Consider the following 16644-nt stretch of genomic DNA (forward strand, 5'->3'; position numbering starts at 1 on the left):
TTGGGGGTAAGGTATTGAAATATTATTACTTTCTGTTATTTTCAACCGCTGACAGGGTGCATCCAACGGCTTTATTAGGTGATGCTACCACGCACAGCCCTGTTGACGATCGATTATTTACCGATCCTCGTTAGAGCGGTGTACCAAACAACGCGGTGTTGCTACGTTTGAAAGAACGTGCCGCAAACATTCGTTGATGCGGATGGTTCCGATTTTCTTTTTTTTTCTCTCTCTCTCTCTCTCTCCGTATTTATTTGATCGATTGTTTGTTTGTTTTGAATTTTACACCATTTCGGGTGGTGAAGATATGCGGTTTTCGCTGTTTGGAGCGATAAAACTGAGCCTTCCCGGTGGGGGTAACCCCTTCGAGAGTCTTCGCACGCACGGAAGATGGACAATGGCGATCGGCAAGCAAAATGGCGAAAGGATCTTCTAAGATCGTGCGTTTTTCCTATCTCGGCGTCTGTGTGTGTGCGTGTGTCCAGAACATTTTTGCTGATGGTATGGAACACACACCCACACACAAACACACTCACAAATGTAGGTTTTTATGGGCCACAAACGATCGTAAAATTTGTACCAAACACTTTGATCTTTTGCGAAACGAACGGACGGTGTTATATTTGTGCTGCGTGTGTTATGGTTTACATTTCAAAAACACGGACAGGTTCGGTCGATCTGGAGCGTTCTGGGGTGAGGCTAGCCACCGACAACTGTCTGCGGGAACGATCGTTAAAATATCAAAGTGGAGTAAAAACCTGGTCCCAAACGTTCTGGTTTGACATGTTTAACAAAGAAATTGTGTGAATAAGGGCCGTCTGTATTTTTCACATAAACTTACACACAATTTCATCAATTATCTCCCCTATTTGCTCGAAAGTCTATCCCTGGTATCCCTAGAAGAGATTCCTAGAAAAGAATCACAGCCTAGCTTAGTTGAGCTCAGCTTATTTCGAAAATTATCTCGAACCCTCCTAAAAGTATGCAATCCGCTTCACACATCCAGTCTTATCACTTGCAAAGTAAACAATTCTTTAAAATAATTTCCACTTGGAGTGACTTGAACATCTTCTCAACCATTGCAAACGATTGCAAGCGATGCTTCAACATATTTTCCATCTAATCCAACACTGTGTATCTATCAGCTTTTCCTTTATCGCCATTCCCAACAAGCGTCATAAATATTTCAATTTCCAATAAACATCGATTGACTCCATTAAATCGCATCCGACTCACCCGCGTACTACACTTTGCCCATAACCGTTCATAAACCATTAGCCAGGCTTCATGGCTTCATCAAAGATCAATCATGTTTATGCTGCTGCTCATCATCTTCCTAGCATGGTCTCGTCCCACGGCATCGCTCTTAGCACATTCGATTGCGCCGAAAAAGTGCGGACCGCCACCCTAAACGGTTAATTGACATATTTTGACGTCAGCATCTTAAGAAGTCGTAAACAGAAGGTTTCAAGCACCCACCCAAGCATTCCGGTCGCGTTCCGTGCTATGCATCGCTTCCAGTGGATGGGACCCGTCCGGAAAAACTGAATGGGAAAGACGGGGGGGGGGGGAAACCCATCAAAAGAACGATGCGCTTTAGAGGGCTGGGCAATCGGTACGCCCGGCCAGCCACAGAGATACCCGAGTCCCGGAGCGATTGGATGCAATTTCTGGGAAGTGATTTGTAAACAGATCACATTTTTCCCATGCCGCTAGGGATTTGGGACAGCTTAGGATGGATTTGGTGGTGGGCTTTACAAAAAAAATTGCCGACACCGTGCGCGTTTAACGTCTCCTTGTCGGCTAGCTGAAATTTTGAGATGAAGTAAAACTTGTTTAGAAAAATAATCTATCGTTACTGCAAAATACTGCAAAGGAATGCCGAAGTTAGTTAGTTAGAAATTAGTTTGCGTAATACTAACAATCATCCAATTCCTGTCAATATCTCATTCTAATATCCCACCAATTAACCAATGACCTGGAGTCATGTATCCGATGAGTGAGAGCTGCAGCTACTTTAGACCTTTTCTTCGAAATTGAATCAAATTCGATAGCATCACTCTCGTTGACACTTCCACACTGCTAGCTGCCAGCACAGCATCGATCGAACCCGAGATCGTTAAGAGATCGTTGCACGATTTTCAGTTGCACTTTTATTGCCCTCATTTGTATCTGATCGTCGGTTTTCCCTTTCAAATCTCGATCAACAACCGCTCCAGAGCAGCAGGTTCAAAACGCTCCATAGGCAATGTGGTCCATTTCCGTCCGCCTTCTCGGGAAACGGTTCGCTCGTAAAATCACGTCGTGTCGGTGAGCAGCGCGGCAAGGGAAATGATTTAACTACTTCCAGGGAAAATTTTTGGTGTTTTTAAATACCTCCCAAAACTCAGGGAACTCACACAATTAGTTCCCGCCTATTGCCAGAAACCGTTTCGGTAGTGCCCTTGAATCGTGGTATTGCAGACAAATGCAGGAAAAGGAACTGCAACCGGCCATCCGGCGAATGAATGGTACCGGAGGAATGGAGTTGCCGTCAGTAATTTCCCTGTCCCAGATTGATGACGGATGTCCCACGGCAGCACCGCCGGAGACAGTTTTATAGGTGAAAGTAATGTCATTTTTCGGGATTTTATTACCGATCTGAGTACGTACCTCAGCCGAGTGCCGGTACCCGCTGCTCTAATGGCGCTGCTGTGCGGTAGTAAAAATGGGCCACGGGTAATTTGAGTGTGCCGCAAAGCGCACTTCAACTTGCCCGTTGGAGGCAATGTCCAATGTCATTGGCAAGAGTGATTGTACCAGTGTGTGTGTTTGGTGTTCCAATCATGCTCAGTGCCGGCGGTCCTTAAAGCACGGGAAACCCCATAACATGTTGGTTGCGCCCTCCAACATGATCCTTTCGGGACAGCCGGAACGGGATAGGATGGTTATGATTGTAAGCAAACAAAACATAACTAATATTTATTCTTATTTTTATCGTGCATCGTAAACAGGAGAAGACATACTGCGCTCGATAGTATTTGATAGCATCTTTACGTTAACGTATGAACGTGAGCCTCACGGTTTATTTTCGGATCTGTGTGATTATGCGTTTCTAAACAATGTCCTGGCTTTCGAGCTGCACTTATCATTATTATAGTTGGAATCCGGGATCTGAAAATCTGATTTTGCAATAATGGATCTGAGATTTTTATTTAAATATCACAAAGTACACTAAACAGCTACTAAGGACTCACAGCTAAGCGATCGTGTACGTACAAATAAGCCCTCGTATTCTTTGGCATTAGCTCTGTATATCTCTCTCTATTTCTCTCTCTCTCTCTCTCTCTCTCTCTCTCTCTCTCTCTCTCTCGAGGATGTTCTTGACTTGTACCCTGAAATCAAATCAAATCATTCTTGACCACGTCACAGCAAACCCATACATAACATTCAACAGATTCAATCCACCTGCTCACATTTAGAAAATCTAGCGAAAATAACTCCTCTAGCGTACAGATCCCTGACACCTTCGACCATGCGACAGGCGCAATTAATTCTGACGGCACCCAAAAATGTTTCACACACTTTCGCCGGCGCCGGTGATTATTTTTTCAACAAGTCACAAAGCATTGATAAATAAATAACAAGATGTGGAAATGTTGGGCAGTCTTACAGCTGACACGTCAAGTTCCGAAGCCAACTGTTTTGATAGCAAACGATCTTCTTGTTAGCGTTCGTGCGTGACACTACGCTCGTACTTTGTTTTATTACGAGCGGTCAGTTATGGTTGCTACACAACATGTGGCCGATTTGTAAGCGGACCTAGAGAAATTTATCCCCAAATCTTATAAGTTGTACACATTTTCGCGCATGATATATGATCGAGTGATCACTTACAGGACGACTTTACTAGCGCTTTCATTTTCGTCTTCAATCTCCAAAGATTATGGAGACCTGCCCTTTTCTAGCATGCTTGACTGAAGAGGACAGCTTTAGTAGAAAGTGATCGACAGTGATCTGCATCTGACTTCACTGCTGACTGCTGTTTCCGTTACTTAAGGATTCTTCTCTTCCTGTGGTTAGAGCCCGAACGAGATCTTTCAGTATATGAAACCCTCTCGACTACGGGGTTCTCTCGGTAGATGTGTATTGGACGAAGAGACCCTTGAGCTAAATGTGACTTGGAAGATGAGAACCCTTGGAAGGTGACGACGACGAAGTAGAACAATACTGTGTTACCTAATGAGTAGGATTTACTCAGCAAAAGGCTGGGCTGGGATTTTATATAGGTCCTCGCACTTATCGTAGCGAGGACCTATATAAAATTCAAAATACCATTAAGCAAAATAGCAAAATACCAATAGTATGGGAGGACCATCTCACTACGATAATGATAAAATTGCTCGTTTTTTTTCGCGAATAAAAACAATCGATTAAAAGCAACGGCTGTGCCGCTTCAGCTGAACGAAAAAAAAATCCTACCAATCTAATAAAGTACGTAACAAAGCACGGAACTCTGCTGAATCCTATCCAGTAGATTGAAAATGATATTGATCCTTTAAATAACCCACCACAGCTAATACTTGTGCCGAATCCCTACAGCGATCAACGACCTATGCTTTAGCTTATGTTTTTTTTTCCATACTCTAGTTTTACAATTTTCAGCCCATTGTTTCTCGGGATCAGCATTTCCCGTTTATAAATCGATGAACCTGCAACAACAAAGAGTGACAACAACTCAACTTAACAAGTCACAGGTGTAGGGCCATTATGAACTCACGTATGGGACGGGTATGCACCACTTCGGCATGCTCCTTGACCGCTATCACATTCAGCAATTCGTCCGGCTGAAGCACCCGGGAGGGACGAACGATGTGAAACAGCTGGTTGTAAGTCATCGATGTGTACGACACTTTTCGGTACAGTTTGGCGAAGCTCTGCGCACTGTCCTTCTGCTGCTGGCACCACTTATGGATGGCATGAAATTTTTCAACCTCACTAATCAAAAAACTTTTCCGATCCAACAACACATTCAGCAGGTTGAAGGTAAGCGTTAAGAATGACTTGTGCAGTATAACGTGCGCTGCATGACGATCCATGTACTGCAGGCACGCATGATACAGCGTACCCAACTGAAACAAACTACTACATCGGAGCAAGATACACACATTGGTGAGACGGATTTTTTTACACAACCAGCAGCCAATCGCACTCTTCAACTCGCCAAATCCATACTGATCGGCTAGCATGACAAGGTCGATCAGCTCTTCCTGATCCATTTTGTCCAGCGACAAACTGCCGGAGTAAATGTACTGCAGCAAACACTGGAATGGTTTCAGTTGAACGTTCAGAACGATTTCGTCCTGCATCGATTCCATCAGTGCACCGTACAGCAGTGCCTGGAAGTATTCGCTCCTGGCAGCCAAAATCACCCGATGGGCTGGGATGCGCCTGCTCTCCACGATGAACGTTACATCCGCTCGGTCGTTCTTCTCGTGCAGCTGGGCCAAATCTTTCACAAGTAGTGCCGTGTGTTGAATGTTGTTTTCTGTGCTGTTCATCGTTTTTATTTGTGTTTTATCTTGACGCATACAGGACACATTAAAATGGGAAACGGTAGATTACCATGAACACACAATGCAAACCAACGTTTGCAATGGAGATCTCCCGATGATGGCCGGTAATGGCCGATAAAAAAAACTGTTAATTTAACGGTGGTCGACATAGTCTACATAACCGCTTTTCGATACTGCTCACCGATAACACCCAATATTTGGGGAAAGATCATGAGAAAGATCCTCAGCATACTTTGCTGCAATGAAGGTGTAACGAAATACCGGTTAAATTTCAAATTCAATCATTCCTGCACAAGTTTTCCGAACGTATTACCAACCACTAGGCACACTGCACTGCCGGGGAGCGAAGTTTGAAGCGAAAACATCTGTTTATTTACAGTTTGACGTTTCCCCGTCTTTTTCTTTTTCTCGTTGTTTTGAAATCCCGCTGTCAAAGCAAGAAATTTCACATCCTTTTGCAAGTCGCAAAACCCAAAATGGATCGCTGTAAAGCGTGAAACGCTTTCGCCCACTTCTCTTCTGTTTGGTGCAAACTCGGTTCCAAAGCAAAGCAAGCAAACATCGCCCTCCCGCCCGAAAGCCTTCCATTGCTCGTACCTCACGCACAGTGCAAGCGGATTATGGCCAACAGGTTGCAGCGCCTGGATCGTGTACATTCGTTTTTTCACCAGAATTTCGTCCACATTATTAATCTGTCGCAATCGCCCCGCTTCCCGAACGTTGTTCGCTACACTGACCGTGAACTAGCACGAGACCAGCAGGCGTACCATTTCTCGATAACCGTTTGAACGATTTCTTATCTTTTCGTTCATCGTCATTGTGTACAGCCTGCACTGAGGTGCTGATCTGTGGGCAGCAAACAACTTCCATACGACAACTTCATCTGCAACACACCACGGATGGATTCCACGTCCAGCGATGCCGGCAAGGAGGACGACGACGATAGTTCGTCCTCTTCGACGAGTGGATCGGACGCAATCACTCCGAAACGGTCCGAGTTGGATGATTTCCGCGAACGGTGGCAGCAGGAGCTGAAGCGCGAGCAACCGGTTGCCAACGCACCAGCAGTTGCCACGCATGCTACGACCGTGGAAACTGATTCCGTCGAGCATCAGGCACGCGCGCTGTTCCAGCAAGGTTCGGATCTGGAACGAAGCGGCAAAGTGTTCGAAGCGATGCGGCTTTACCGTCGCGCTACGCAGCTCGTGCCGGACATCGAGTTCCGGGTGTACGATAAAAAGCACGCCAAACCGAAGGAAGATGTAACGAACGATGAGCGGCTCGTGGAAGGGTTGATGGAACGCATGATGGAAGCGAACATAGACGAGGATGAGGAAAATCTGGAAAACGTCGACCTGGTACTGCGCTTCCAGACGCTAATGGCCCGGTCGGGCAAACTGTTCGAACGTGCCACCGGTGACCGGAAGCTGATCGTGACGTCGGCCCACTTTTCCGACCTGCCGATGGAACTGATCCTGTACATACTGCGATGGGTTGTGTCGAACGATTTGGACATGAAATCGCTCGAACGGTTCGCATCCGTTTGTCGTGGGTTTTATCTGCTAGCGAGAGATCCGGAAATATGGCGCCATGCGTGCATGAGGTGGGTTTGCTGTAGTAATCCATTTGTTGGCTGTTCATTTATCGCCGCTTGTTGGTTTAATTTTAGAATTTGGGGCGTGAACCTGGGTGTGCTGAAGGGAACGCCGTTCAGTTCCTGGCGCGAGATGTACATTAGCAGACCCCGGATACTCTTCCACGGGTGCTACATCAGCCGTACGAGCTACCTGCGTTCGGGGGAGAATAGCTTCCAGGATCAGTTCTATCGTCCGATCCAGTTGGTAGAGTACTATCGATACTTTCGCTTCTTCGCGGACGGCAAGGTACTAATGCTAACGACAGCCGACGAGCCGCAGCAGTGTGTCGTTAAGCTGAAGCCCCGATGTCCCACCCAGAACGAAATACTGCGGGGACACTATCGGTATGTTTTATTTGCCAGGGAGCAACCGGGGAGAATAGATTATGATGCGTTTTGTTTCCCCTAAAAGGTTGCACGACGACGTCGTTATCGTGGCCATTCAACGGAACCGTCCAACGGCGTCCAACGCCCAAATGTCCGGACGCCCGAGTCGCAAAGTGCGCGAGATAGAGCCAGAGTATGGGCAGCAAACGTTCCTAATGGAGCTGCAGATCGTAAGCACCGCCAAACGGCCCTTCAGCCAGCTGCACTGGAAACAGTACACGATGGTGCAGCAGCGAAACAATCAGGAGAAAACGACCCAGTTCGAGCTCACCAGCACCAAGTATCCACCGTTGTACTTTTCGCGCGTCAAGAGCTACCACCAGGAATCGGATGGACCACTGAAGTAGCGAGCCACACGCGGTAAAGCTCTATCAGCAAGCTCTTAGCTGACGGAGCATAAAGACGTACAGCAGCAAACACACACAACAATTTAGCAGAGATAGTGGATTATTTTTTGCCTATTTTTTAGCCTCTAGCAAGTAGAAAACAACCGGAAACAATCGTTAATAATTTTAATCAGTTCAGCTGAACTAGGGACGAAGCAGAAGTGAGAACAGAATTTAATCGGTGGTCGGAAAAGCGAAGCTTTCGAATCCCTTATGATGAATAAATCAGTGTTAAAGAAAGCTGCTGCTACTGCTGTCTGGTGTCGATATCAAACTGTTCAACTACCGCATTCCGATTCCCAACGGAAAAAGGGTATGTTTTATTTAAGTTTAAATTTTAGATATTTTAAAACGATATTTGTTTTTGCTTAAATATTGCCATGGAATTATGCGCATTTGTTCAAGCTTCGTTTCATTCCAATACCCGATCCTGTTTGTTCAAATTTGGCTAATATCCCAGCGACAGTACGCTTTTCTTTAAATTAAAATATTACCAAAAAGTGCGCAAGCATATGGTAATCAAGAACGTAAAATGCTCCAACCGCTTCCCTTTCAAATAGCTTAAATCCGTGTTCCTAACGGACAAATACTGATCCGCCCATTCGATACAGTTAGCGAAAATGGACCCTCTCCCCTTTACGCGGATGGGTTGTTCTTCATCAGCTGTATATCCGCCGCCATCATGTCGGCGATCAGCTCCAGGAATGTTACCTTCGGCGACCAGCCCAGCTGTGCCTTCGCTTTGGACGCATCGCCCAACAGCAGATCCACCTCGGTCGGGCGGAAAAACTTGGCGTTTATGCGCACCCGTACCGTGTCGGTACCCTTCTCCACCCCAACCTCATCCACACCCGTCCCTCGCCACTCGATTTCGCGCCCAATGTACTGGAACGCCTTTTCGACAAACTCTCGCACCGAGTGCGTTTCCCCGGTAGCAATGACAAAATCTTCCGGCCGTTCCTGCTGCATCATCAGCCACATCGCTTCCACGTAGTCTTTGGCGTGGCCCCAGTCACGCTTCGAGTCCAGATTACCCAGCTCCAGGTACTCTTGCTGTCCGAGCGAAATCTTCGCAACCGACCGAGTGATCTTGCGTGTGACGAAGTTTTCTCCCCGGCGCGGTGATTCGTGGTTGAAAAGGATCCCGTTGCAGGCGAACATGTTGTACGCTTCGCGATAGTTTATCACAATCCAGTAACCGTACATCTTTGCACAGGCGTACGGTGAGCGTGGGTAGAACGGTGTCTTTTCGTTCTGCGGCGTTTCGGCCACCTTGCCGTACAGTTCCGACGTGGACGCTTGGTAGAAGCGGACCGTCTTTTCCTGCCCCACGGTACGGATCGCATCGAGCAGCCGGAGCGTACCGACCGCATCCACCTCGGCCGTGTATTCGCTCAAATCGAACGAAATTTTCACATGACTTTGGGCGGCTAGGTTGTAAATTTCGGTCGGCCGCACCTGGGCAATAATTTTCACCAGCGCGCTACTGTCGGTCATATCACCGTAGTGGAGCTTCATCTTTCCCTCGCGATGTGTGCGTGGATCCGCATACAGATGCTCGATGCGGGAAGTGTTGAATGTACTGGCCCGGCGGATTATTCCATGCACTTCATACCCCTTATCCAGCAGAAACTCAGCCAAATATGATCCATCCTGTGGTGGGGGGAAGTAGTGAAGAATTAAAGCATATTGGAGCGCCGATACCACACACTTGAATCACTCACTTGACCCGTAATGCCTGTTATCAGTGCCACTTTCCTATCGCTGGCGCGATTCGTCACCGTCGTTTCACCCTCCATTGCTAATGCTCTATTTTATCGTACTGCAATCACTTCTGGCCAGTGGCGTTTGAAATGTTATCTTACTTCTTGTGTTAAGCGTATAAAAGTGTCTCAAAATTGTTAGAATATGTTACAAAATGGTTACGGATTTGTGGTCAGACCGGCTTTTTGGATAGTTTTTCGTCCACTGCGTGCGTGACGTGTATTTACATTGGCTCCGTTTGTTTTGATAGCAATGCACAGTGAGAATGCCCGAAGGCCGTAGCGCTTTGACAGATCATTTCAAAAATTAAAATTGATTGCCGTTTTTTTCAGCGTCCCGTAGGAAAACATTCCTATTACTCGAAAATTGAACCCAAATTGGCCTTTTTTATTGAAAAATATTGCAAATTTAAGACATTCTTTGAAAAACTGACCAGAAATCGATTTGCTTTTGAAATCATCTGATCCCTGCCTTGAACGCAGCAACCATAGCCTTTCAGCAATCATTTCCGTTTCTTTGCTTTCAAGTTCAGGCTGGTGGTTCACCGTACGTCGTCACATTTAGGAAAAGTTTTCCCCATTGTTGTCCGAATTCTGTTAAAATTTTGTATTTGTTGTGCAAAATTATTATCCGAGCCGAAGAACTGATTCTGCCCCAGCGAGGCCCGCACCTTTTTGGAGAACAATACCGGCCGCTATAAACGGTACCGTAATTCGTAAATCCGCCGACCTCGGCTTTCTTCGGTCATCTTCGGGTACGCGCGTTTACACGTACGAGGAGTCGTGAATTGTGCTCTGCCGCGGAAACTTTTCATTCTCTTGATTTGTGCCCTCCGAACGGTTAAGGCCCTCGATCGCGTGCTCCGCCGGTTTTCGCATTTGCTAGCGTCACCAAGACCTATTCCATCGACAATGTCCAAGAAGGCTGATCCCTACGCATTCGCCAAGGATTTCCTGGCCGGTGGTATTTCTGCCGCTGTCTCGAAAACGGCCGTAGCACCGATCGAACGTGTCAAGCTGCTGCTCCAGGTGCAGGCTGCCTCCAAGCAGATCAGTGCCGACAAGCAGTACAAGGGTGAGTAGCCAAAAAGTGGTGCCAGTTCCGGCTACGAAACAGCGAGCGAGAGTGTGCGTGGCTTACGGTGTGGGTACGTGTGCGTGCGTGTGTAGTTGTGCCAATTCTCGCACATTCCCCGTTATCCGGTTCCCGCCCGGGGAAGTGATTCAACTTGGTCTCGTGGTTTGGAAAAAAAAAACCCGGGGAAGGATAAAAACGTGCATTCGGGTAATTTGTTGAGCGCCCGTGAAAGGTTGCAAGCTGGAAAGCGAAATTATTTGCAGGTGGTTCCCCGAACAGGCAAATTATGAATGCAATGCCAAAAGGGAAGAAACGTAGCAAGCGATGGAAGAGCGCAGTTATCGCTGTTTGTGCGCATTGTCGCCATGTTGGATTTTTCTCCCTAAACTCGTGCTCTCATGGGTTGGGGCGCTGTGTTTCGCAACGATTCTAGCTCGTCCATGAAGCATACTGTGAAAATGAAAAACCTTGAGCTTTATTCACATGCCCTAACCGCTACCATTAGCATTATCATTTTCACGGTCAAATTGAATGATCTTACAGAGCGAATTAGCACGCTTCACGTGATACAAATTTGTATGGTTATGTAACAGACGGGTCACAAGTTGCCCCCTGGAAGAAACGTTCTAGAACGATGAATGTTCCGACAACCGAAGATTGGGAAATAAGTTTGATACACACACACACATTCTGTTGCTCAGCTGTTTGGTCGGTTATGGGTTGCGTAACGCATGGAAAATGATAACACTTTATTAACGATTTTCTCTGTTCTATTTCTCTCCCCACCCCCCTTTCCTCCACCTCTTTCAACACAGGTATCGTCGATTGCTTCGTTCGTATCCCGAAGGAGCAGGGAATCGGTGCCTTCTGGCGCGGTAACTTGGCCAACGTGATCCGTTACTTCCCCACCCAGGCCCTGAACTTCGCGTTCAAGGATGTGTACAAACAGGTTTTCCTCGGTGGCGTCGACAAGAACACCCAGTTCTGGCGCTACTTCCTGGGTAACCTCGGATCCGGTGGTGCCGCCGGTGCGACGTCGCTGTGCTTCGTCTACCCGCTCGACTTCGCCCGTACCCGTCTCGGTGCGGACGTTGGCCGTGGTGCCGGCGAGCGCGAGTTCAACGGTCTGCTCGACTGTCTGAAGAAGACGGTCAAGTCCGATGGTATCATCGGTCTGTACCGTGGATTCAACGTTTCCGTTCAGGGAATCATCATCTATCGTGCAGCCTACTTCGGTTGCTTCGATACTGCCAAGGGAATGCTGCCGGACCCGAAGAACACCTCGATCTTCGTCTCCTGGGCCATCGCACAGGTAAGTGGCGCACACACACACACACACACTCGGTGTGTGTGAAGCCTTTTCCGAGAGGCGCATATAACCATCGTTCATTACATAACCATTTCGAAATCGATCGATCGCGCTGGTCAGAGTTCTTTGCAATTCGCAACAGCAAAAAAAGGGGGCACGCATGGCACGTTTGTTTGTTCGTGACTTGGAATGTCGCTGTTGTGGAGAGCATTAATGACGCCCAGCGACGATGATCTTTTGTGGCTCCACCTTTCCGAGTTTGGTGTGCGTTGATACGAGTCTTCTCCGCACTATCAAGATTGTTTTGAGTTGTGGCCATTGGCACGGATTTTACTGATAACACCCATTGGCGCAGGCATAGTAATAGTACGGCGTGTTTTTTACTCCCGTACGAGAGTTCACAACACGCTGCCTGGTTTTCTTTGACAAATGTCGTAGAGTGATTTGACATTGAAAATTCATCACCCCCTCGTGTGTTAGTAGCTAAAAGTTGATAGTCTAAGCACAAAAGAAATCGCATCATTTGCGGCGCTGATAGATGGGTTTATAGGGTAAGGGTGAGCAAAATGGGTCACTTTTTGCAAAGTACGCCCCGGTTACGTCAAGGAGACGGGAATGGAAAATCTGGCGTATTTGAAAGTTTTCTGCATTCGGCATTGTTCCGATCAATGAAGTTGTGTAACACAACCAGTGGGGGAGGGGCGGTGGTGAGGTTGTCTGCCAGGATAAGGTGGAAAAGCGAGGAAGTGTCACTGTCAAACACGGTCAAGAGAGAAAAGATTGTAGAATGATGCGCAGGTCATGACGCAAGTGTCAAAACCTACTCCCCCTCCGCCGGGGAGAAACCTCTCCTGCGCTCCCCCAACAAGCCATGTGGTGTGTGTTCTGTTTTTGGAAAAGCAAATTGTTCCACTACGGAGCTTCGAATCTTGTAAAGGATTTGCGTTGCTCAGTTGTTACCATAAGTGCAACCATTTTTGTGTGTGTTTGCATAACAAATGTCCTTCAGTGTAGCGGTGGAGCGCAATTTGGTTGTTATACAATCCTGCTGCTGCTGTCCCAAAAACAAACACACGCATACAGCAGAGCAAAAGAGCGTAGCAGGCCAGTAGCAACGTCACAGGTTGCCTCGTGCTCATCTCGTTATTATTGTCAGTTTATATTTAGAGTAAAATCCATTTTTTTCTTATAACAACCCCCCCCCCCACCTTGGCAGCTCGGCTGTGATGTTTCTTCTTAACCGTTAGCGAAGGAAAAGGCGCTTTTGCCTTGTTTTTTTTCTCGCTCATTTGCTATAAGGCAGCGCACATATCAGCCATATAGCGCGCGCTGATGTGCACATGAAGAGAGAAGAGGGGAGGCGCACACAGGTGGTCGAGGGACGAGACGAGCAGCACGCTCTTCGCCGTTACACACAAGGTCGGATCAATTGATGGAGAAAATCGACGTCAACTCTAGAACATGTGCCCCCTGTGATGTGCAGTTTGCGATAGGGTTTAGCTCTGAGTGAGAGCATTCCTTCATTCTTTGCATTTGTTTCATTCTGATTTAGCAGCAACCAACATTACTAACCCCAACCTACAGAGCCAAGTCAGAGCCCCAGGATCACAGGTGCAGAGGTGCGCCTCACGGTGGCGCGTTTCTTGACACGAACAACACATGCATGCATGCCCCAACTAAACACTCAGAGTTGAGTGAAAGATTTCGAAATATTTGCCCCTTTTTTTCTGGCTCGTGTCTCGCGTGTCTGTCCGTTCGTCTTCAAGTGGATTTTAGTTGTCTTTCTTTAAACGCACCGCATTGAAAGACACGTTAGCTCCTCTTCTGCGTCACACAGCCTCAGAGCGGGTATTTATAGGCAAAAGAGAGAAATCCCCCTGCCGCGCGTACTACTTGAACACTCTATGTGTTCGAGGATTTTGCCAACCCTGATGGGAGGAAGTGGTGTTGCTGGTAATCTTTGTAACTCAATGCCCACTACCACCGCCAGATTAGTAGCGGCAGCAAATTTTACGAAGAAATTCGTTGATAACAGGAGCCTCTTTTCCGGTACCGCTTTACCGGGTTTGGTAGTACTTATGTAACTGCTGACCGCCCCTGCTGTGACGTAACGCCCGGAACGTTACGCGTTGCCTCTGTCCCTCGCCAGAGCGCTCACACCTCAAGGCCATCCTTGAACCCCGGATGAGAATCGATAATTCTTTCCTTGTGAGAGTTTTGTTCGGGTAGCTGCCTGCGTTTATACTGAAATAGTAGAAATTACTACCCCTTTTTAGTCAAATCACATGATGGCCAGCTGAAATGATGGTACGCCTTCTGCGCTCTATTTTGTTGCTTCGCGTAAGGTATCATCTTACCTAGTTTCTTCACGGGTCTGTTATCACTTATCAGCTGCAGAACAAGCTCTCAAGTCCGATGTATGTGTGTGTGTGTGGCTGACTGGCTGATAGCCTTGAAATGTGAACGCTAAATGCGAAAGATAGCAACGCGTGGCACTAATAATCATTGCAGCAAACACAACGTGACACCGGAGCGACTTACAAAACGGGGGCCCGGGAAGAAAATCTCCAATCCGCATAGACATGTGATTCGTGTGTGTGTGTATTGTAGGGAATTTAGGAAGTGGGTGATAACACGCACCGATACAATGAAACACGTCCCTCATACCTGTACTGCAGCAGGAGACCGCGATATGATGTATTGTATGTAGGTTCAATGGCATATTTACATAAAATCGTCAACAGCATGGTGGTTGATCGAAAGGAAATGGTTTTAACCCGCTGTTGATGCACTGTGAACGATATAGCGAAGTGATTCTCGAAACATAATAAAACATAATCTCTTCTCCTTTCCTCCTCCACAGGTGGTGACGACAGCTTCCGGTATTATTTCGTATCCATTCGATACCGTCAGACGACGCATGATGATGCAGTCTGGCCGTGCCAAGTCGGAGATCATGTACAAGAACACGCTCGACTGCTGGGTGAAGATCGGCAAGCAGGAAGGCTCCGGTGCGTTCTTCAAGGGCGCCTTCTCGAACGTCCTGCGTGGTACTGGTGGCGCGCTGGTGCTCGTATTCTACGACGAGGTTAAGGCTCTGCTCGGTTAAGCGCGGAACGGCCCTAGCGTGTATTTAGTTAAGTCCAGCAGCAACAAAAACCACAACAACCACACACACACACACTATTAATTTAACAACAACATGTCACCACGGTGTGTGTGTGTCTCTGTGTGTATGGGTAGCGCATAGGAAGATAAATTTACTGCTACGAACCTAACAAAGCCCTTCACGCTGTGTTCTCCCTGTATCGTTCTCAATCTCTCTCTCTCTCACACAAACGCCGACCCTGTATTCGCTGTATTACTTCAATGTTCCGAACATCCGACAATTGGGTGCTACCGCTGTACGCTTTTAAGGCAGAAACGAAAAACGATTGGAGCATTCTGAATGTTCCTTTCACACCGCTCACAGGGAAAGTGGGAGAGAGGGAGAGAGAGAGAGAGAGATTCGCGGAGGGAACCAGCAGCCAGCCTACAGTTTCCTGTGAAATTTGTTGCATTTTCTAACTAAACAAAGTTGTATTATCACCGATCACGCTGCGCTGGCTGCCACCCAAAAAAAAAATCCCGGTTCCAGCGGCAATGTGTGCGCCGAGTAATTATCATCCTGGACGACGACGAGTGCACATGCAATGCAATAGGCAAAAAGTACCAGCGATTAAAAAAAAAAGAACTGCGATTGCAATTGCGAAAAATAGATTCGAAATATGACCATGGTTAAAAAAACAAGAAATAAAACTAGGTATTTATTTTAAAGTCGAACCTAACGGTGGGGGAAAGCGCGACGACGAAACGATGAGAAATGGTGTGGTGGGCTGTTCACAGAGAGGGGTTCTGTCATTCTTCTGGTGTCCTGCGCTTTCTGTCTTCGTGCCATGATGTAGCCAATCCTTGAGGATTGGAGGCACAGAACTGGCTAGGCCCAAGGGGGCCGTACGTTATACAACGATGCACAGCCGATGGCCATACTAAAGGTAACTTCCTCTTTAAAAATTGAACTCTTGCCGAGAGAAAGATGCTCACAACGATGTTGCGAGCTATGCAGCGATCCTGTTCCGTTGTGTAGCCAATACGATCACCGAACGGCGTCGAACTTTTCAGGCTTGTTTTCCAGCACAACTAGGAAGGTAAATGTAATTCAAACGGAATAGAATTTAAATTCAAAAATAGGATATTTCCCTTTTGCGCCTGAAGCTATGCAACCTGATGGCATCACAAAGTGGCAAATTTTATTCGAGCGCGTTTTTACTCGTTCGTTGAGTACTGTTGCGCATATTATGCGTGATAAAACAATTGTAAATATCGGTTACAGCTAAATTCCATAAAAGAAAATGAGCTTTATATCACAGCAACTCTTCGTGTAGGGAAAAATAGATAACAAACTCTGGTGTTGTTCTGTAGTATCAAGAAAAACCAAAAAAAATGGGACGTTTCCGTTTGTACTAAAAGGGATATTTCATCGATTGCAGT

The 16644-nt window shown here is 46.9% G+C and overlaps 4 protein-coding genes across 5 annotated transcripts; 2 read left to right on the forward strand and 2 right to left on the reverse strand.

Annotated features, from left to right (window-relative positions):
* Nucleotides 1–4343: 4343 nt before the first annotated feature.
* Nucleotides 4344–5662, reverse strand: LOC118514454 (BTB/POZ domain-containing protein 9-like). The gene is made up of 2 exons (XM_036061371.1): nt 4760–5662; nt 4344–4691 (listed from the first exon to the last, which is right to left on the reverse strand). The coding sequence occupies exons 1-2, from the start codon at nt 5568–5570 to the stop codon at nt 4600–4602; spliced, it is 903 nt and encodes a 300-aa protein (XP_035917264.1). The 5' UTR covers nt 5571–5662; the 3' UTR covers nt 4344–4599.
* Nucleotides 5663–5961: 299 nt separating this feature from the next.
* LOC118514448 (F-box only protein 9) lies at nt 5962–8204 on the forward strand. Of its 2 annotated transcripts, XM_036061365.1 has the most exons (4): nt 5988–6205; nt 6383–7158; nt 7225–7536; nt 7604–8204. In XM_036061365.1, exons 2-4 carry the CDS (start codon nt 6455–6457, stop codon nt 7923–7925), a joined length of 1338 nt encoding a protein of 445 aa, XP_035917258.1. In that variant the 5' UTR covers nt 5988–6205; nt 6383–6454; the 3' UTR covers nt 7926–8204. The 2 variants fall into 2 exon arrangements, with proteins under 2 accessions (XP_035917257.1, XP_035917258.1); XM_036061364.1 differs by having other exon boundaries at nt 5962–7158.
* Nucleotides 8205–8225: 21 nt separating this feature from the next.
* Nucleotides 8226–9986, reverse strand: LOC118514452 (GDP-mannose 4,6 dehydratase). Its single transcript, XM_036061369.1, has 2 exons — nt 9689–9986; nt 8226–9617 (listed from the first exon to the last, which is right to left on the reverse strand). The coding sequence occupies exons 1-2, from the start codon at nt 9761–9763 to the stop codon at nt 8601–8603; spliced, it is 1092 nt and encodes a 363-aa protein (XP_035917262.1). The 5' UTR covers nt 9764–9986; the 3' UTR covers nt 8226–8600.
* Nucleotides 9987–10234: 248 nt separating this feature from the next.
* On the forward strand, nt 10235–15936 carry LOC118514453 (ADP,ATP carrier protein 1). The gene is made up of 3 exons (XM_036061370.1): nt 10235–10802; nt 11621–12117; nt 14978–15936. Exons 1-3 carry the CDS (start codon nt 10640–10642, stop codon nt 15221–15223), a joined length of 906 nt encoding a protein of 301 aa, XP_035917263.1. The 5' UTR covers nt 10235–10639; the 3' UTR covers nt 15224–15936.
* Nucleotides 15937–16644: the final 708 nt, after the last annotated feature.

Source organism: Anopheles stephensi, chromosome 3 (assembly GCF_013141755.1).
Source record: "Anopheles stephensi strain Indian chromosome 3, UCI_ANSTEP_V1.0, whole genome shotgun sequence".
NCBI lineage: Eukaryota > Metazoa > Arthropoda > Insecta > Diptera > Culicidae > Anopheles > Anopheles stephensi.